Source organism: Lycorma delicatula, chromosome 7 (genome assembly GCF_047948215.1).
Source record: "Lycorma delicatula isolate Av1 chromosome 7, ASM4794821v1, whole genome shotgun sequence".
NCBI classification, from domain to species: Eukaryota; Metazoa; Arthropoda; class Insecta; order Hemiptera; family Fulgoridae; genus Lycorma; species Lycorma delicatula.
The window spans coordinates 107,722,531-107,746,461 of NC_134461.1; the positions used below are offsets into that span (position 1 = coordinate 107,722,531).

Genomic DNA, 23,931 nt, shown 5'->3' on the forward strand with positions numbered 1-23,931 from the left:
CTTCAAAACAGGAAAACAAAAATGTCCCTTTAATGATTAAATGTCCCTTTGATGATTTACCCTATTATTTTCTCCTTGAAACTAGTTAACTAATTACAAAAAACTAACAAAGATTAAACATGATATCTGTAAAAAATATTTTACATAACTTTATTAAACAGCCACACACTAAAATCAAGTGTCCATTAAAACAAAACTGATATATAAAAATTTAGAATAAAGTCTACTAATTTTTCTTGAAAATAAATTTTATAAAAAAACAGATGCTATCATAATAAAGTAATATATACGAGTAAATACCATTTTTTGAAAATTGAAATAATTTATTAACATAGTGACCACCACTTTGTTAATAAAATTTAATATTACATATATGAAATATATTTTGTCACATTATAAATATATATATTTAATCACATTTATGCCTAAAATACACTAAATAAATATATTTTTTATTCTGTTCAGTACAAAATAATACATTAAATGATAAATTACGAATATCAAATTATAAATTATTACATAAGATGTGATTAAAGTCCATATTAATTATTTAAAATATAAACACATGGCATAATATTAAGGTAACTATGTGAAGATACTAAATAAAAAAATAACTATAAAATAGTTCACATTTCAGAGGGTATTAATGAAAATTATTTAGCACAAATTTACCTATGTATTGACTGGAGTTACAGAAAATTCATGATTATCGTTTTGTTAATATTATTTAAAAATCAACGGACAAAGTAAATATCTTTTCTACTAAATATTTTAGTTGTGTTTTAACAATTGAAATAATCTTACGGGTAAATATATTACAAATTATTTCAAGCATGTAATTTTGTACACATTGAACAGGATATAAATAGTCAAGAGTTTAAAAAAAGAATATAATTTAAAAATTCATCAATAGAGTAATATTGTTTTTTAAAACAAAATATTTTGATTGTTGCAAAAATAAATTACTGGGAAGTGTTTTTAAAATGATTCGGTAATTTATTAAAAATTATAACAGATGTATAAGGCCCTTTCTTGCAAAAATCTAAGTGTTGTGTTGATGTATATGATAACTGTTCGGTTATCTGGTTAGGCAGGAGTGGATATATTGTAATTTTTTTAAGACTAAGTTATTACTGTTTTTAGCAAAATTTAATACATCTTGGGACCATTTGAAGAAGTCAAAAGAATTTTCAGGATTTATATAACTAAACTTTTTGAATACTTATTTAACATGTATCAAAATTAAAACATCATACTCAAATACTATTGATATAACTTCAAAATAAACATTTTATTGTACAGACTTTAATTATCTATCATCTTTATGTAATTGCAATAATATTTACAAACGGTTATTATTTTACTGTATTACTATATTTTATAACCTCTTGTTGATTTTTTCCTCAATTCTTTCAGACATAAGCTGGGGGGCAGCACTTTTTTGGTATACATAGAATATCATACCTATGATTTCTGTTGTGATCTAATGTATAACAGCATTATAATATGAATAAATTATTTATTTATATATCAAAGCTATCTTAACAAGTAGGCTAAAAAATTTATTCTTTATATGTTTTAATATTTTTAACATCTTCAATGACTAAACAAATCAATCCTCGCATATTTGTCATACTTTCTAAAATAATAATTAGCAGTAGAAAGAAATATAAACATAAATTTAATTTCAATAATCAATTTCTACAAACTTGTTTACAAATATTACTTTCTCTCTATTAAGGAAAAAAGTATTACAATTAAAAAAAAATACTTCTTGAGACTTCTGTAATTTTAGTACCCTTGAATTTAATTCAACTGACAACAAAATGTCTTTAAATCACTTAATTCGAATCAGCAGCAGCAGCAGCTCAAAAACAAGCAAAATGACCTTTATTACATTATAAATCAAACTGTTAATTATACTTATTGTATTCTATTATAGACAAAGAACGTCTGATTAAGTTATATGCATTATCTGACAAACAGTGCTACAGCAGAGAAAAAAGTTAAAATTTTGATAATTAAATAGCAATTAATTCCCTTATAAGAAAAATCTTATACATTCTACAATTACGTCTACCATAATTATAGTTAATGTATAACACAAATATAAGAAGCGAATAAACACATAGGCCTATTGATTTAATACTGTTGCCCAGTAATTTTAAAAGTAACTCATGAGCCAGATATTTGTTTATCAATGGGATTTTCTTTACCTGTATTTTTGATAGGTTTTAAGAGAAGAATTTTCTTTACCTGTATTTTTGATAGGTTTTAAGAGAAGATTGTATAAACACATTTGGACACAGATGCAGACAAATTTATATGAGTCAAATTGCATAAATATTTAAACAAATTCAAATTTTTTTATGGTTAATTCCCAGTTATAATTTAAAAAAATTGTATTCTAATTATTTTGTGTGTATGTATGATTAAAATAACCAGTGAAAAAATACGAGTAACTTATTATGAAATCATAACATAATTAGCAAAATACATTTAAAATAAAATATGCTAGATATAAACTTGCCGTTTACAGTTAAATAACAATTATTATTATAAAGGAAAATCTAACTGACAAGATAATGTGACTGACGCTGTCAAAAAACATTATGCAACAATGAAAAATTGTATAAAAATTACCAGTATAAAAAGTAACACTATATTTCTAACTGCATTTATTCAACTGCACAAAAGAATAAAACAGTGCACAGACCTACTACCATAGCAGTATTTTATTTATAAATTCAACACATCTAATTTCACAACAGTCCTAACAGTTATACAAAAAATAAATGAATAAATGTAGTAAAATTTCTACACCAATGTTCCACAGAATTAGAATAAATCTTGAAAAATGTTCAAATCAATAGAAAAGGTCAGTAGGTTATTCAGTATAACTTATTCAAATACTATTTTCTTTAAATTTTATTTCACCTGAATACTAGAACAGCATATATGTATAGATTTTAGGCAATTAGTTAGTTTAATTGTATTAATGCAAAAGCTATACAATACCTATCTAGCTCTAATGATTATAATACGCTTATAACTACTCTAAATAGATTGGTTCCTTTCCCAATTAGATGTATACACCACCAATCAATGAGTAGTGGGTTAGTCAGATAAAAATGAAATTTGGTAAATAGTATACTATACTGGTTAAAGAGAAAGGATACAAATTTTTTTTTACTGTTAGAACTGTTTAACATTTAAATAAATTATTAATTTAAGGAAAGTTATGTACCATTATGTATTAAATTAAATTATGTAATTATAAAACCATCATCTGTTTGCTAATGATATGGCAAAATAAATGAAAATATGGTAACTTAAATGCATTAAAAATAAAATTAAGTGCATTCAAATCCAATAAAACTCTTAACAAAGTGTTGCAGAAGGTTACTTTAAGTCTCCCCATGTGTGAGGTGGACAATTCCAAGGCCCATCCAGTTGAGATACGTATTTTAAAACTAACAGCTTTTCCTTGATACTGTCTCTTCATTACTATTATGTTATTGAGTTCTAATTAATTACAAATCCTGGCAAATCAAGGACAAAACAAGGCATGGGTACAGTCAATACATGCACAAAGGAGTCCCTAAGGACCCTAAGGCCCTGAACTAAGAAAATTAAACAAACATCTGGAATGTTATATGAATGAATCAAATCAATCAGTTGAAGAAGCACAACACAATTTATCTTCTCGTAAAACAGTGATGTATGGTGGTCAAAACAACTTTGGTTATCACCTTTCTTATAATTATGGTGTAATTAAACAGAATGTTAGCTTGAAATAGTGAAATGCCATAGTTTGATGAAATTTCAGTTCAACAAGTTAAATAGTTTTTTATGAGAAAGAATAACACTTACAAAAATCATTAGATTTATTATTTATATATATAGTATTTTTATAATCAAAAATCAACTTGAACAATCTAAGTACAGAATTACAAAGTAAATGAAATGACATTTACCTCCTTTTTTTTATTCCAAAAGCACTTTCGCAGGATCCTACATCATCAGTTGTATATAAGATTATTTATATAAAATTACATATCACACATAAAAATTTTTATTTAAAATTAAAAGATAAAAATATTAAAAATTACAATCATATATACAAAAACATAAAGTCAATGAAATAAAATAACTACATATATATAAATAAGACGTCATAATTAAAAAAATTAAATTTTAAAATAAGATAAACAGAAAATTTATACTATGTAACCTGGCCAGCCAATGTTACATTACTGAGTTGATTTAAATTAAATTATTTATATACATTATGATTATATCTATTTTTATCTAAAAATTTGCTGCCATCTGTTGCCGCTTTTATAAAAGTGTCATCTTTATATAATGTCTGAAAGTTGATCAAGTAGGAAATTCTATTGTATATATATATATATATATATATATATAAAATCTCCAAATGCCCAAACTTTTAATGTTATTTAAATTCAACTTTTTGATTTCTATTATTTCCAAATTTGTTCGAACATCAGTTACAGAATGTTTTTATTAAGGTGGTCAGCACATTAGATAAATCCAATTTACCATTTTTATAATCTCTAATGTGTTCTACAAATCTAGTTTTAAAAGACTATTAGTTTTACACATACACACACACAATCATTACACTTTATTTTATAAATTCCACATGAATTACACAATTGTTTGTCTTGTATGCTGGTTTAAATTTACTTTTATCATAAATATTAGATATATTTTCAACAAAATTATCAGTATGTAAATATTTTAAACATTATTTTTTGTCTTCAGTCATTTGACTGGTTTGATGCAGCTTTCCAAGATTCCCTATCTAGTGCTAGTCGTTTCATTTCGGTATACCCCCTACATCCTATATCCCTAACAATTTGTTTTACATATTCCAAACGTTGCTTACCTGCATGTCCCTGCAGTATTAAAGCGACTATTCCAGGATGCCTTGATATGTGGCCTATAATTCTATCTCATCTTTTAATTATATTTTTCTAAATGCTTCTCTCTTCATCAATTTGTCGCAACACCTCCATCTGATTTTTAACACTCTCCTATAGCACCACATTTCATAAGCTTTTAATTTTTTCTTTTCGAATACTCAGATTGTCAAAGTTTCACATCCATGTAAAGCTACACCCCAAACATATACTTTCAAAAATGTTTTCCTGATGTTTAAATTAATTTTTGATATAAGCAAATTATATTTTTGACTGAAAGCTCGTTTCACCTGTGCTATTCCGGCATTTTATATCGCTCCTGCTTCGTCCATCTTTAGTAATTCTACATCCCAAATAACAAATTTCTTTACCTCCATAATCTTTTCTCTTCCTATTTTTACATTCAGTGTTCCATCTTCGTTATTTCTACTACATTTCATTACTTACTGTTACTCCAGATCTAAACTGTTCTTTAACATCATTAACTGCTAGTTCTATGTAAAGTTTAAAAAGTAACGGGGATAGGGAACATCCTTGTCAGACTCCCTTTCTTATGTTCTTCAATTATTACTGTTGCCATTTGGTTCCTGTAAATGTTAGCAATTATTCTTCTATTTCTGTATTTGAACCCTAATTTTTTTAAAATGCTAAACATTTTATTCCAGTCTACGTTATCGAATGCCTTTTCTAGGTCTATAAATGCCAAGTATGTTGGTTTGTTTTTCTTTAATCTTCCTTCTACTATTAATCTGAGCGCTAAAATTGCTTCCCTTGTCCCTATACTTTTCCTGAAACCAAATTGGTGTTCTAACACTTCTTCCACTCTCCTCTTAATTCTTCTGTACAGAATTCTAGGTAAGATTTTATTTGCATGACTAGTTAAGCTAATTGTTCTGTATTCTTCACATTTATCTGCTCCTGCTTCCTTTCGTAATCATGATTATACATTTTTTGTGTATCATTTATAGGTGTAAGAGCTGTAGTATTATTAATCTTTGGATTTTGTTTTTTTGGTATATATTATCAATTAAAGAAACATTATAACCATTATGTTTAGCAATTTGTTTTATTATATCTATTTCTTTGTTTAATTTACTTTTATTTTTATTATATTGTGTGTAATTAATTTCTCTATTAACCATGTGTGTATATCACTAATTTTGTGTAACCACGGATAATTTGAATTTCAATGTATTGTAGTTTTAATGGTTGTGGTTTTCCTATATAGTGACATTATAAATTGATTATTTTTGTTAATTTTGATACTAACATCTAGAAAATTTATTTTTTCTATTTATGTTAATTTCAAAAGTAAATTTCAAACTATTATAATACAAATTAATTTTATTCAAAATTATTTAATGTTTATTGTATATAATGGGATTATAAACTACAAAAACATCATCAACAAACCTAGTCCATAATAGCATATCATGTGTATGAATAATGCCATAAATAATTTTATCTTCAAAATCTTGTATATGATAGCTGATAATGAAAAACTCAATGGTAAAGTATTTTCCTGAATATAATATTTATCATTAAGTTTAAATTATTTTTGTTGGCAAATATCTCTAATAATAGCAACAATATTATCAATAAACAACAGATCTTCATTATTGTATATTAATTTGTTTTTTATTATTTGAAGTGTTTTATCTATGGGTATGCTAGGGTAACATATTAATAATATCATAACTGGGTTTATGTATTTTTGGGAGTCCCGTTAATTTTGGTGCACTTGGTTCAAATGAGTATAATCTAAAATGATATTTTAAGTCATTTCTATAATTAAAAATATTACGGTATTTTTTTATTAAACTTTTAGCTATTTTTTAGAAATTTACTGCCGGGTTATTTATTTCTTTGAAATTATTTTCTAACTCATACTGTGTCAACAGTATGTGTTAGGTTAGACAGGTGTCTTGGTTTTATCCGATTTTAAGATAATGCAATTATTCTTATTTAATTTATTTTTTAATTTGTAAATAACTTATTTTATTAATATTGGTTTGCAAGTCAAGGTATACTAATTGTTTTGAAAGTCAAATTTTTAATTTTAATTTTATGAGTTTTACTGGTAATGATGTTACGTAATTGTTCTTTGTCATCAGGATTTACTTTATTAATACTTATTTCAGAATCAATTAATATATTTTTAATAAGATTATTCTTATCACCATCATTCAAATTAAATTTAAATGCATTAGCAATGATAAACTTCTTCTTATCATCAAGGTCAACTTAGTAAAATTAATCAGCTCAAGACAATTACTAATAAATAATTTTGAATCTACATGTCCATCTTTGATTTGTAAATCATTATAAGTATCATTTGTTACAATGTCTTGCTGCAATTTATAATTGTCCAAACCCCTGTAATTATAACAATTATTATTTATAGTTATTTCTTAGTTATTTATTTTAACATGATTGGATTCATAAAGTTTATTTTTAAGAATTTCACTGTTAGTCTTGATCAAATTAAATACATAATCAAACATTACAACTCCCAAGACCTGTACTAACTGGAGATGTGTATTATATAACTTTATATTTATTAAATTTCTTTTATAATATGCACGTTTGATTTCCTGCTTCATTCTAAATCTTTCTACAAAACTTTTAGTTTTTCTTAATCTATTATTAACTATTGTTAGTTTTTATTAATCATTATTTTATATATATATCAGAAGGAAAATAATTTTTTATTGTAAATTTAATTTATAAAAAAAGTTATGTATTTACATATTCATAAAGAATTTTTAAATTACAAAAATCATTATCTAAGAAATAACTTTACTGTCTTGAATTAAATGAAGAGAAAATCAATCCTACCATTCACTTACCCCATGGTAGCAGGAGTGCAACAATTACAATTACAAATACTAATAATCACAATTTATAAAAAGGAAATACAAGTATCTAATAAATGCAAGGACCAATGTCTGCTGGATTAAGGAGACTCCTTTCTATAAATTGCTGGCAGCCTCTTTAGAGGGCATCAGTGTAGGTATCAGGTCTTGCATCGGTTTCCACAAATCTTTGACCAGTTCTCTACAATATTCTTCAATGATGTCTGAGGCTGATGGTTTAATATTATCAAATATTACATTTTTTATACTTTTTTTCTTAGTAAAAGTTTTAAGTCAAATATACAAGACACTAATGACGGCATTTTTGATAAATTTACAATTGGCAAGGCATAATGAATAAAGACATTTACATGCCAGTTTATACAACATTTCTTAACTTATAACTTTTGCTTTTGGTAGTTTACACATATATATATTTTACTTAATAATATACTAGTTGTACTGTATGCTTATATAAGAAATTGATTACAGTCAGATTCTCGGACTGCATTACAAATATTTGATAATAGATCAGGACACAAAGAAGACTAAGTCACAAAAAATTAACTAAACGAATGAGTAGCAAAATGTAAAAGTGTAATTTAACATCAGTCACATGATTTTTTTTTTTTGGCTACATGTTACCAAAATGAGTATGGGATGAGAGAGATAACCTATATAGGAGGGGTGAAGAGCAAATAAATAAATAATTTAACACTATTAATCATCCAGATTTCAAGATAACAATTAAAATAAAATAAAAATGTGTATTCGGCAACTCAGCATTGTCATATGATGACCACAATACAAGGAAGAAGAAAAATAAAGGAGACTCATAAATTAAGAATGAAGAAAATTAAATATGATATAAAAAAAAATCAACAACATTAAACCCAAATTAAGGTGAAAAAAAATTAGTGCTTCAAAATTAGGGCAACTGACCTCAAATAGTTATGGGGCACAAGATAGTAAAAAGAAGACCAAATGTTTACAACTGAAAAAAAAAATCCTAAGGTCAAAAAAAGTTTTAATCAATTTTTAATGAGTTCCATTCATTTTTAAACATAAGTAAATTAAAATTGTTGTTTTAAAGTAAGTTCTAAATTTCAATAATTCATTTAAAAATAATTCTACACTAAATAATTTAAAAAAAAACCTATCAGAATAAAACAATTAATAGTTACCACAATGACCTGTTGTTACACACTTGACCTATTTTAGTAAAATGGCTATTGTGTTCATTGACATTAAAATGAAAATATTAGCCATGCAATAAAAGAAAGAATCAATATACAAAACTGTGCTTACTGCATACAATTATAACTGTTTTGATTGAGGAGGTTTTATACAATGGTGTATATAGAATTAAAAAAACAACAAAGGAAATTAATTTTTAAACTACGTAATTTTACAATATACATCATTAATTAGAAATCTAAAAAAAACCAACGCAAATGCAAGATATTTTGAATTTTTGATATTTTTTATTACAAAATAGTTACATAAAAGGAGTACATCCCAGTAATAACATATATAATTAATCATAATTATAACATAAAACATAACAAAATAAGTAAAAAAAAAAAAAAATAAAGTATTTTAAAAAAGCTTTGGGTGTAGTCAACAAATAAACTGAGAAAAAAACAATAATTATATGAAAATATGATTATAATAGTAATTTTAATAAAACTCAAATTCAATCCATGTAATGAAACCATTTTTAACGCCGATGACTGTATTCATCAACCCCTCTTTTCTGAATGTGTGTAGGTCATGCCTTTAATCAGAATTGTGGTCACATCTGCAAATTGCATCTTCTTGGAGATTGAATTATGACAAATTAATTATGAAGTTAATGAAAATTGGTTGAGAATTCAAACTAAAAAAAGCCAAGTGGAAAAAGTAAGTTAAAAAGTTAAAAGGTGTATGTGTATATATGTAAAAGTGTAAAGGTGTGTTTTAACTACTACTGAACAAATAAATCATTTTTCTATTTCATTAAAATTATAAATCAAGTATATAAAAAATAATTCATTACAAGGTCAAATGTCTGACAGATCATGAAAACAGCTAATTCAACCAAAGCAAACACTATATCTCTATAGGCACGGTATAACTTTCTGAACCTTTCAAAGCAAAAATTAAACTGACTATTATTAAACAAATTATTATGCTCTACAAAAATAAGTTTTACAATAAATTACTCTTTTCACAAAGAGAAAAATTTCAATAGAAAGATATGTCTTTTTTTAAATTATTTTATCTTGAAATATCTCTGTATTAGATTAGATTGAATCAGTAGGCATCTCAACTTCAATTTGGCTTTTTGTATAACGCTTATTTGGCTATTTTTACAGCGCTTTCATAGAAAACACACAGGGGATTGCTATATCACTGAGCCCCAAAGAAGCACCCCACTATTGGCTACTAGAAGATGCAAGCATAACACTACAGATGGAATTGGGTGATATGTGACATAGTCCTCATTCATCCAAAGAAAAGGTATAAAGTATTAGAAAACAGGTGAGAACAGGAAGGAAGGGATCATCAAGCCAGATACTGCCTTTGAAGAAGTAAGACCTGGGTAGTTTAACACTTGTTTATTACTAATAATAATATTTGACATACATCAATGGCTAAGTTACAAATTTAATAAAATTTTATCACAATGAAAACCAAATCTTCAAATTAATATTAATAAAATTTAAAAAAAATTTGATTCATGTTGCAAACAAAAAAAAGTTTAAAAAAACAAATAAGAATGTCTGAATATGATAAAAAATGTTGTAGTTAGAAAAATTTTGAACTTAGGCCATTTTGAACTTAACAGAAAAAAATAATGAAAATAAGTAATCTTTACAAGAAATATATAAAAAATATAATTGGATGTATCATAAATTAAAACATACTTACGTCAATTCAGTAATGGAAGAAGTGTACAAAATAAAAACTACAAATTAACTCAAGCAAAAGTAACCTGGAAAATAAATTAAGAGGTTGTATGGAAGTTGGGCTAAACATATTGAAAATAAAACTAGCTAAAAATAAGAAACAATTTAGTGCATTAAACAACACTGATGACAATGAATGATGATAATAACAGAAGCCAGACTTGTAACAGGATAAACATAATTACAGTTTGACAGTATTGTGATAAGAAGACTATGAATTATGATATATTAATGACAAAATTCTTTTTTAAACTTGGGCCAATCAGACATAATTATAGAAATGTTAAAGATATATCAGTAAGGGTTTTGTTCCGATTAGAAGTAAAAAATATCATTACTTAAAATTTCACCTAGAACATCAATTCTTGGAAACTAAAAGTAATAAAATAGAACAAACAAAATTAAAATAAAATCCACAGTATGTAAACCTCTCCCCCTAAAGCATTACAAATTAAATTTTTTTTTAACAGGCAAGTATCCAATGTTATAAAAAAATGTAGACAAAGTTTGATATATATCAAACTTTCAGAGATTCAAATTTTAATTCAACACAATAAAAGTAATAATTACTAAAAGTTTCTTCTATTTTATACAAAATGTGTTTTTAAATGAAACTAAGAGCAAGGGCATTCTCAATTTAACCTGTAAATATTGAAAAAAAATTCTGTTAAAGCTTAAAATAAACCAATTTCAATGATTTTATTAAGAAAAGGAAGGCCCTGTTATGTAGTGGTCTTGTTACAAGTTTTTATCATGTAAGTGGAAAATATTCTGAGTGAAAATTTAATTTTATCTTTTCATATACGATTTCAATAAAATTTCTTTTTTTTGTCATCAACATTACTTAGTTAAACATAAAAATATACAATCCGTATGTTATTTAGATATTCCATTTAATCTACAATGAAAGAGTAATTAAAAAACTCGTGGTAAATAATGCATATACCCAAATTCCAAAGGGCTTTAGTTCATACTTAGTAGCAGTCTCATTATATTGATATTTCTTTAAATGCATCTTATCTTTACTAAAATCTAGGTTTCTTACCTTATTATTTTTTTAGGGAACTTCCTAAGCATAAAAATTACTTTAAATATAAATAAAATTGATATGTAAAATGAAATACTTAAAAAAATAAATAAAACACTTTGGCAAAATCTTTAAATCTTGATTTTTTTTAAATCAGTGTCTAATAAATGGAACATAAGGTGTTTTGAAGTTGATATTGGCCACTAAATATAAATATTTAAGGATACATTATTGAAAAGGTATAATTTCCTTTATTTTAGTAGTTAAATTTGGAATCACTTCTATAAAGAATACACAATGATTCAATTTATTTATTTTTAATTAATATTTTTGAAAGTTTATACATCTTTTTAACACTTCACTAATAATAATTTTATAAAAGCCCAAGTTAAAAATCTACCTTTATAACACTTTTATATTTTTTGTTTTGTTATTTACACTGCTTTAAAATCAATGGCAGTGACAACAACATGAATTTTTATAATTATGAAAATATCAAAAGTTATAAAAAAAATCATTAAAAGAAATAATACTTTTTCAATCAATTGTTAAATTTAAAACAGATATTTTTTCTGATAATTTCAAATAGTCATTTACTCAATGTTGAGAAAATTATTTGAAAAACTGTGCACCTGTTCTAGAGTTTGAGGGGAACAAAAACCAACATAAAATCCAAAAACATTACCCTCCGGTCATAATTGGGTAAAAATAAAAACTTAACATTGTAATAACAGATCTAATCCGGCGGAAAAGTGTAAATAAATTCATTTTCTTGAGAGCGTAGTAATTCTACAACACTTGATAAGTCTAAGAAAAAATATCTAGCCAAATAAATGTATGTGTAAGGTAGAAAAAACTACATATCAATTACATTCAAAAACAATATGTGTAGTTTCTGTTACAATAAATAAACATATACATTTACTAGCAAATGACCTTGGTTGTAAAAGCACTAGCAGTATTTAAAAAAATCCAACTGACTTAAGAAATAATAGTAACCATTACTTCAATCAACAGATTATTTTGAATTCTACTGAACCACTAACCAGTAAAAAACAATAACATAAATAAAAAAAAAACAAAAACAATAATTCCTTGAAATTATTAATAATCTGTTTTTAAGAGTATTAAAAAGTTGGAGGAGTTACAGGAAACATTAACTAAACCACAACATAACCTTACATATCTTCTTCCTTACCCGTTTCTATAAGGTTATGTCCTCGACCAATACAACAATTAAAATATAAAACTTCTAAAATCCTGAGAGATTTCAAATACAGCAAAATTAAATTTACAGGTTCTTAATTGTGAAGTACTATTATTAATTGTTATCAATTTAATGATGAACTTTAAAAGATTTAAAAGCACAATAAAAATATTAAAACTCTTTGTCTAGTAAGATAATAAAATACACCTGCCAATAAAATAACTGAAAATTGATTGCTAAATAATACAACTACAGTAATTAATCAATATACAAATACAATCAACAGCAATAAAAGATGCATCACGTGTAATTAAAAAACACATTACAAGATGATGAGGGAAAATGAAAGAAGAAAATTTTACAAATAATTTTTCTATAACTACATTAGGGAAATAAAAGATCTCCAAAAATAAATAATTTGAGTAGATTTGTATGCATAATTTGGTATAATTAGGAGACCTAGTTTTACCCAAAACTTAAGCAATAAAGTTTATTTTACAGTGATGAAACAGGAAATAGAATTGCTGAATTGGTTCACAAGCATTCCTCCATCAAGAATGTGCTAACTCTACATATCCCCAGCATAGATCTAAGGGTGTCCAAGACCAATTAATATCCATAATATACAAGAAGGAAGAAAGAGATCGTACAAAAATTTATGATTTTGACTTAAAACTTTTCAATTTTCTTTTTCTTAAATAACTATTTAATTTCTGAATATGTTTAAAGATCACTAATGAACATTTGCAACAAAATTTTAGCAATTGGTAAATATTAAATCAATAAACACACAGTTAAAACTGTTACTGTTATAATTTTTGGGTTATACTTATACAAATCCATTCAGTATTAGTTTATAAATCTTGACAATATTAAGAGATAATAAAAAATTATCAAGTTCCAAAAGTAAATATGTATTAAAAAATGTAAATAAATCTTTTTTATTTACATACAGAAAGATGTGAAAATACATTCAAACAACATCCATCCCTCCCAATATCAATTTCAAAAATCAACAGCAATGTGTGATCGAGTTACATTTCAAATATATGAAAAATACATACAGTTAGAGATTTAGAAAATTGATCACTACCAATTTTACACTTTGTTATTAATATTCCATTGTAAGCTTAGATTAGTATAGTGATTTAAACAAATTATACATTTTACAATATTAAGTTGAATAAATACTGTTAAATGTATTAATACATTTAAATTGTTAAATGTATGATACTGTAACAGCAATAAAAAGTGGAACATTAAGCACAGCTTTTGATTAACCTGGATTTTGCTGATCAAAACAAATTATGGATATAACGAGTTTAGATTAACAGGTTTCTACTGTATATAATGTAAATAAGTGATAGTACTGTGAATATTGGTTTTACTGTTAACCATATTCCAATGTATGAATAAACAAGCAACTAGTTTTATTTTTATATGTTCAATTGAATATTTTACTACATAGCAACTGAACTGCTCACTTTACTGTAACTGTTATATTCTAATATACATCAAGGATAATTTTTTTAAATCATAATGATCTCTACCCATTTAATTTTAAGTTTGACTCACAATTGGATTTTGTAATTTCTAATCACATAAATCTTACTCAACCATATTCTTCTGAACAATAATTTTAAATGAATATTTTTAATTTCTCACCGAAGTCCTTGTAACATTCATTCTATTTAAAAACCTTGATTACATTACCGTTTCCTATTCACTTATAAATAATTACCTATCTATGGTAGCTTGCAAACTAACCCAAAAACCGATGTTATTTAGAGAGAAAGAGTTATGTTATTTAGAGAAAAAATTGCATTTGTACAATTTGTGAATATCTATTAATCAATATATCTTCCTTTATTCTTAATCTCTTTGTGTAATTAAGTATATTTAATCTCTTTGTGTATTAAGTAATTTGGCATTGATTCGACAATGTACTACACATTTTTTTGATTTCATGATGAAACCATACCAATTATTGCTTTAATGAGATCAATTTTGTGGTACAATTCATATTTGAGAGTTGTTTTTTGACTATTGCCCAAAACTGTTTAATTGGTTTAAGGGAGTTGCCTGGCCACAGGAGCACTTTAATATTTTGATTTTAAAAACACTTTTACATTTTTTTGGCAGTATGACATGACACCAAACTTGTTAGAATACTCCATTACCTTGTGGGAATTTGTTTTGAAATTATCACAATCCCATCCTTCAGAATCTTGATATATCCGTCACTTTTCAACATACCATCTACTGGAAGTAATGAACAAGGGCCTTCAAATTTGAAATATCCCCAAAACATTTTATTCTAGGGATGTTTAATTGATTGTTGGTTATGAGCCAGAGATTTATTTTCATCTGAGCTTTTCTAAAGTATGGAATCTTTTACTTCTAAACATAAAAATGTGACTTGTCAGAAAACATAACATTTTTCCAGTTTTCTTTGGTCTAGATAGCATGTATTTTGGACATAAGAGACGTTTTTTGCACACTGATGGTGTTAAAAGCTGCTTTATACCTGGCCAATGAGTTTTCCAACCAACTGCAAGTCAGTATCTAACAGTTGTCACATGTAAATCTGTTCCACTGGCTGTTAATTCTGAATTTAAGTCCACAGCGGATAATTTTGAATTAAGTTTACTTTTTCTTACTACCTACAATGAAACAGTTTTCTTTTACAGCCACATTTCCTTTCCTTTGAGGTGAAATGGAAGCAGTTTCTTTGAAATGTTTTAAAATAACACTCATGTCACTAATCCAATATCACAATCAGAAGCTATCTGTTGTTGTGTAATACTGGTATGCTCAAAAAGAGAAACAATTTTTGAATATTTTCTTGGAGTTACATCCATCATTATATATTCAAGATATACTGAATAAAAAGTATAAAAATACGATCATGTAATAAAATATCAAACAAAAAATTACAAAAAAAATTGTCATTAAAAATCTTTCACAAAATATTACTTATATGGATACTGCTAAATAACCAATGAAAAATAACCTCACATTATACAGGCAACTTAAAGAATGGTATGGTCAAGCAGTGCAGCCACAACATAGAAATAAACAAAAAAATTCCTTACATTCGGATTAATTTGCACACTGCTGTAGCTTTATTTTCTGAACTGCGAATCTTATAATAGAGAACTTTTTATTACACTGTAATTGTTTTCAACATCAATTTGTCATTATATTTCTTTTTGTTGATGTCCAAAGCGCTATTGGAAAGAGTATTGCTAATTTGTTATTGAACCAAGTCAACTAAACTTTAAGCACAGCAGTTCAGTGAATACAAACCTTGTCCATTTTATTCAAATATAATTTTAGAAATTGATTTCTACAATGAAATTCAATTAATAGAATTTAAATAAAGGACAAAGTGAAATTTTCAAGTATAACATTGTGGAAGGTTTAGCCAAAAATTTTGTAACAATAATATCATAAAAAAACTGTTTCTAGGTATAATGGACATCAGTAAATGATGTCTATCAAGAAAGTGCTTGATCCATCTTGTATAATCATTAAAACCAATGTTTTTTTTTTCAATTTTTTAAATGCTTTTTTGTATTTTTGATTTTTAATTACATTACATAAAGTAATAAATAGATAAAGTTGCGTGAATAAAAAGGACCTGGCCGTAGCAAATCAACAGTTAGTAACACTGTTGTCAACATTTAAATTCTAACAATTCCGAAATGGAAAATTTTATGAACATTTTACATAAATATTAATTCACCTTAATGTTTACACAATTGTTTCTAATAAAGGAACTCTATCCAAAAATTTCATAAAGATCGGAAAATATATTTGGCTGTAAATGCATCATTCAAACAGACAAAATGCTAAAAGTTTACGAAAATTGAGTTAAAAACCGGACACTTTGTCAATAATAAATGTGATCTTATGAAACAATTATGGAATTACATTGGTGCAATTATTAACATGAAAACCAATGAAGGGCCTTTTAAAAAGTACTACTTCCATTATATGATTTTGCTATTATTACAAAATGAAAACATAACATTGTAAAAGTTAGGTTATGTGATTAATTACTAATACAAAGTAGCAGGAAATTTCCAGCTCAAAAAAACTTATTTTTCACATAAAAAATTTATTTAGCAATTTAAAAATTATCAGACAATAAAAGAAAAGCTTCAAGTAAAGTTAAATAAACTTACACACCATGTTAAGTCTCAATATAAAACAAATTATAAATTAAAAGCAAGTATTCATGTAAATGTTGTTTGGCAATGTAAATATTGTTATAAAAATTATAATAATGCATTTTGTTTATGTTATATATTGCATATTCTTAAGTTATATGTTACACAATATAGTTACTCCATTAATTTCTTAAGAAGGCCTAAATATTATTACATTGAAAAAATAAACACTGAATTCTTAACATCTGCCATTGTAAATATAAATAATCTTATGCAGTAATCACATGACTTTCACCTGATATAGTTCTATATTTCTAATAGAGTACGTCTATAACTTCTAATTAGAATTTAAAAAAAAATTAAAACCATAAAAAAGAATACACTCATTCTAAGAAAATCATTCAATAAATTAAATTTTTAGAAAAGAGTTTGGAGCAAATTTCTTTTGCCAATAATGAAATAGGATGGCAAGATATAGTAAATGATCACTACATTTTAAATAATTTTATATTATAGAAAATAGAACATTTTCAATTTAATTTCTAAAATACTAACTTTTGGCATTTTTATTTCCTATTAACATAGTACCTACAGTTTAAGAATATCACATAAAATTCAAGTAAACAAAACTAAAAAAAAAAAAAACAATCAATAAATAGTGATTTATAAAATTTAAAAGTTAGATTAAATATGATAAATTATTTTAAGAACAAGGTTCATCAAATATTCTGTTTCATATAAAACTAAGCATTTATTTTTTTTTAAACAATGTGAACTAGATGAGTAAATAAATAAAAAATTCCAATCCTGAACTTTGAATCAAAATCAGAAACCATTCCATGTGCCAGGCAAAAATTTGATAACACTATAAGTTACAAAGTTGTAATAAAAACAGTCGTTTAATTTTTATGAAAAATAAACAATTTTACTATTAATGATAGAAATTTGTATTTTCTTCTGCTAGCAATACAGATTAGTCATGTTCAAAATTTAATCTGTAATCTATCTATAGGGTACCATGGTAGCAATATGTCATGAAAAAAAAATACTCCAAAAAATGGTGTAATCTTATACATATATAAAAATGACTATTTGTTTGTCCCGTTTGCGTTGCTATACCATTCATCCGAGTACCGTGAAACTTTGGTGAGTTATTGTGCGCACCCCCGCGAAGATTTTCGAATTAGTTTCGACCAGCTAGGTGGCGCTGGGGTCGAGATATTTTGAAAAATTGTATTTATAGTCCGAGTTGGCTCATATTCAGAATATGTATTAGTTACGTGAAAAGCAATAGTTTTGCAAAAAATGGACCCGCTAGGTGGCGCTCGAGTCGAAATATCTCGAAAAATTGTATTTATGGTCCGATTTGGTTCATATTCGGAATATATATTAGTTACGTGAAAAGAAATATTTTACGAAAAATACAAATATTTGAAATACATGACTTTCTTCTTCTATATATACAAAAGATAATGTTCGTATGTGTGTCCGCTATATACTAAAAAACTACTGGACCGGTTTACGCGCGGGAAAAAGGGAAATAGGAAAAATGGAAAAAACAAAAAAGAGAAATACGGAAAAAGGAGGAAAGGAAAAAAGGAAAAGGGGGAAATAAAAAAAGGAGAACGGAAATAGGGAAAAGGAGGAAATGGGGAAGAAATGGTGGAAAGGGGAAGAGGGATAAAGTGAAAGGTTAAATTTTGTGAATTCCGTAATGTAGTTTTTTAATGTTTTATCAAACTTTCAATTGTATAATATATATATATATATATATATATATATATAGCATTAGCGAAGTATTGCCGGGTCTAGATATAAAAAGAACGTCTGCTTGTTTGCTCCGTATGCGTTCCTATACCATTAATCCGATTGTGATGAAATTTTGGTGAGTTGTTGTGCGCACGCCCGCGAAGGTTTCTGAATAAGTTTGAACCCACTAGGTGGCGCTGGGGTCAAGATATTGTGAAAAATGTATTTACGGTCCGATTGGGCTCATATTCAGAATATTTGTTACATGGAAAGAAATACCTCAGCAATAAGTGGACCCGCTAGATGACGCTGGGGTTGAGATATTTCGAAACATGCATTGATGGTCCTATTTGGTTCATATTCAGAATATAAATTAGTTATGTGAAACGAAATATTTTTGCAAAAAATGGTAAACGGGAAATAGGAAGAAAGGAAAAAGAAAAAAGGTTAAATTTTGTGAAGTTCTATAATGTTCAGTTTTTTAATGTTTTATCAAATTTTAATTTGTGTTCATTTAATAAATAAATATATATATATATATATACTCAAATCTAGCAACGGCGAAGCATTGCCGGATCAGCTAGTTATCATTATAACAAAAAGGATCACACGGAAGGCTTAATAGGGATATAGTAAATGATCATATAAAAATAAATACACAAACATTAAACTAAATTACAGCCTACTAGAAATTTAAAAAAAGGATAGTAAAAAATTACAATAACTATTTTAATTAATAGTAAAATGGTTTCCTGATGCCTGCCTTCATTGATCTGATTACATTGTTCTACACCAAAATATAGGTGACATTAAATGTCACCTACACTTTGGTAGCAAGATTTTTGCACAACTACAGAGATCTTCATTCTGCTTACTACAGGAGTTGGTGAATGTATTCTTAGGGAAAAAACTTTTAACGAACACCTTTCGTATTTAAGACTCTTTACATGCGTTACAGTAACAATAAAGAGTTTGATCTGTTTATATTACTTTACAAGCAATTTAAATTTCTTTTCATCAGCGATTTTAATATTATCACAACTCCAAGTAAAGAATTCGTAACTTAATTTATTTTTTAAGAGATTCAAATTTATCGAGAAAATTTCTAACTTACAAATAACATATCAGTTTCCTTAAACGAAGTCTGCATTGGTCATGTTTTATGTCTAAATTAGGTGTCTCTAGTTTGATTACCAGCAACATTGGTCTATTCCAATCAATCGTTTCATTCGTTGAACACAACATAAATTGCGAATAAAAAAAGAACTATTGTACATGAAATTATTATTTAGTTAAAATGTAAATTTACATTAAAATAATTTATTTACACAACAACCGATTAGTAAAAAAAAATACTGTCTTACATTTCATATGGTATTTGTTTTTAATTTTTATGTAATCAATAACGGCAAATCAAATAATAAAAAAAATTCCTTAAAACAAAAATTAAATATTTTTAAATAATACGTGTCATCTAAAAATAACAACTTATAGCAATCATTTCATGGAATCTTACACTACACTGATAAAAATTAATTAAAGAAAATATACAATAGTAAATAATAACTATAGCGTAAATTCAAATAGTACAATGTAACAAATAAATTTACTACATAAAAAAATTCAATAAAAATTACAACTTCTAAATTACAGTAAAAATACTAATATTATACGAGGGTTATTTTTTTTTAAGGTCCGATCGGTCGCGAAATAAAAACCCGCGCAAAACATGTCTACATCAATAGCATCTCCCGCCAAGTGTGAAGTGCGTGCGGTAATTCGATTTCTTCAGGCTGAGGGGTGTAATGCGGCTGAAATTCATCGACGAATAAGTAATGTGTACGGTGAAACTTCAATGAGTGACAGCAAAGTGCGACAATGGTACAGGAACTTTAAAGCAGGACGTACAGATGTTCATGATGCAGGCGGTCAGGGAAGGAAGCGAGTGTCAACCGATGATCTCGTTGAGCGAGTGGATGAGGCGATTCGAGAAAATCGTCGGTTCACAATTTCTGTGCTGAGCGATTCGTTTCCTGAAATTTCAAGGTCAGCTCTCTACACCGTTGTGAGTGAGAGGACTTCAGTACCGCAAACTGTGTACGAGTTGGGTTCCCAAGATGCTATCCGACCATCACAAAACAATGAGAATGGACGCCTCCCTAACGTTTCCCAGCGCTACCACAATGAAGGAGAAGATTTTTTGAACAAAATTGTCACAGGGGACGAGAAATGGGTCCATTTCGAAACTGAAGAACAATCCAAACAGTGAATGCATTCTCATTCTCCCAGTACACCAAAGAAGTTCAAGAGAACCTTCTCCAACAGAAAGTGTATGGCTACTGTGTTCTGGGACCGGAATGGAGTTCTCTTGGTGGAATTCATGGAACGTGGCATGACCATCACTGCAGCCTCATACTGCGTGACTCTTCAACGTCTACAAAGAGCAATTCAGAATAACCGGAGAGGAATGTGTACGATGCTCGGCCGCACACTGCAGCTGTAACAAAGAAGTTCCTGCAGCGTTTTCATTGGGAAATGTTTGATCACCCACCATACAGCCCGGAATTGACTCATCCGATTTTCACCTCTTTGCTCACATGAAACGCAGGCTAGGAGGACAACATTTTGGCACAGACAAGGAGCTGCAGACCAGCGTAGAAACATAGCTGAAAACACAGGCGGCTCCGTTCTATGACGATGGTATTGGAAAGTTGGTACCACGCTACGACAAATGTCTAAATCGGATTGGCGACTATGTAGAGAAATAGAATAACTATGTAAGTACTTGTTACAAATAAAAAGTTTTTTTTTATTTTCACTGTGGTTTTAATTTCGTGACCGATCGGACCTTGAAAAAAAAAACCTCGTAAACAGGTGTTTATAAAATCTGTTTCAAAAATTCAGGGGGTGTCCCCCACATCGAAATAAAGAGAAAACTATATATCAACAAATTTTCAAAAATGCTTAGTTTACCAGCCATGTATTTTTAACATAAAAATTTATTTCTCAGGAACGGGGTTAATCATATCGAACTTCTTTCTTTTTTGTTTTGACTCCGGAATCACCGTAAGGTTATTACTTCAGAGGATGAATGAGTCGGTCCGGCCCAGGGGAACTGAGAAGGATGAATGAGGATGATATGTAAATGTAGTCTTGTACAGTTTCAAGTCGAGATGTGTGGTTAATTGAAACCCAACCACCAAAGAACACCGGTAACCACAATCTAGTATTCAAATCCGTATAAAAGTCTTTACTAGGATTTGGACCTTAGAACTCTCAACTTCGAAATCAGCTGATTTGCGATGACGAGTTCACCACTAGACCGACTCGATAGGTTAATCATATAGAACTTACATTTCGTAACAACAAGGGTACAACAAGGATTTACTTGTATAAAAATAATGAACCTGATATATTTAATATTTAGATATTTTAATTCATATCAAAATATAAATTACAAGGTGGCCTTGTAAACTTTTTAACCTTTAAAATTAAATAACTCGACGTGATCTCAACTGGAATAATTTTATTAACGTTATCATGACATAATTATAATAATTTAATAATATTGAAAATATTACAATAGAAGGAAATATTACTGAAATCATGGGAATATTGTAATAAACAGTATGAATATTAAAAAATAATTTGCATTATAACAGATGATGTAATTAACAAGTCATTGTTGTAAATGTAAATAAAAACTAATAACCAATTTGTCTTTTGTTATTGACCAAGCGAATACATTGATCTGTGCAATACAAGTTAATTAATTACTATTTTTATATCATTATCCTATTCTCCATGGCAGGTAATGTGAATCATATTTATACTAACTTAGAATTGGCCGATATGGATTTACTGTATGGTCTTGCACGTTGCAACATCCTTGAGGTGAGAGGGCTGTATCAGGAACACTTTCCCAATCGAGTGTTACCTTTTCACACGTTTTCATACATTCATAGACGGCTCAGAGACACAGGAAGCTTAAAACCTGAAAAACGTGGTAAATAAAGACGACCAAGTTCAATTTGTACATTCGAATTCAAGGAGGGTGTGTTGGATGAAATATCTAACTATCCCGAAAAAAGTACTGGAGAGTTGCCCTTGTAGTTCAATGTTATTAATGCAGCAGTTTATCACTATCAGGTGATAAGGTAGTACAAGCTACTTTATCTCGAGATTATATTCATCGTATTTGGCTATACCAATGACTTGTCAGAAAATTTATTAATCCAAATTTATTGGATAATATTTTATTTAGTGATGAAGCCAAATTTACAAAATCGGGCATTCTTAAACACCAGCAAAACGCACATGTGATCAACCGAAAATCCTCACGTCATTTCAGAGAACATCATCGATATCAGTTTTCTGTGAACGTATGGGCTGGTATGCTGGGTAACCACTTTGTTTTTTTTTTACCTGAAACGCTAAACGGTGAAAGACATTTACATATTTTGACGGCTGATCTTCTTCCACTTTTACTTAAAGATTTGCCACTAAACACACGCAATAAAATGTTGTTCATGTTGGAGATGGGGCTCCGGTTCATAACAAATTAGGTGATCGACATCACCTAAATGAAGCATATCCAAACAGATGGATTGGTCGAGGTGGCCCAGTAGCATGGCCTGCAAGGATTCCCGATCTCATCCTCTTGATATTTTCCTAATGGGCCATTTAAAGAGAGTATCTCTAACGATATATAGATATCTAACGATATTATAGATAAGACATTATCTATACGATAATTTATTTTTGTTAAACAAATTTTAACTGGAAAAAAAAGAATCTGTTTAATAACCAGTGTCTGTTCATTAAACGAAAAACGTGTAATGCAAATTATTTTTCAGTATTAATACGATTTATTATTACAATATATATATTTCCTCGATTTCAATAATACTTCATCTTACTGCAATATTTTTAATATTATTAAATTATTATAATTTATTACCTGATAACATTAATAAAATTATCCCAGTTGAGTGAGATCTTGTCGAGTTATCTAATTTTAT

The 23,931-nt window shown here is 27.4% G+C and overlaps 1 protein-coding gene across 4 annotated transcripts in view; it reads right to left on the reverse strand.

Annotated features, from left to right (window-relative positions):
• The window catches only part of Kat60 (katanin p60), a 140,995-nt gene that overhangs the window by 33,354 nt on the left and 83,710 nt on the right, over nt 1-23,931 (reverse strand). Inside the window, exon 1 of one of the 4 annotated variants that reach the window (XM_075372205.1) lies at nt 22,748-22,766. The exons of the other annotated variants lie outside the window; for them this stretch is intronic. Within the exon in view, the coding sequence (XP_075228320.1) occupies nt 22,748 (1 nt within the window). The 5' untranslated portion in view covers nt 22,749-22,766. Of the gene's footprint in view, nt 1-22,747; nt 22,767-23,931 lie in introns of those variants that run through there. 4 annotated transcript variants of the gene reach the window in all.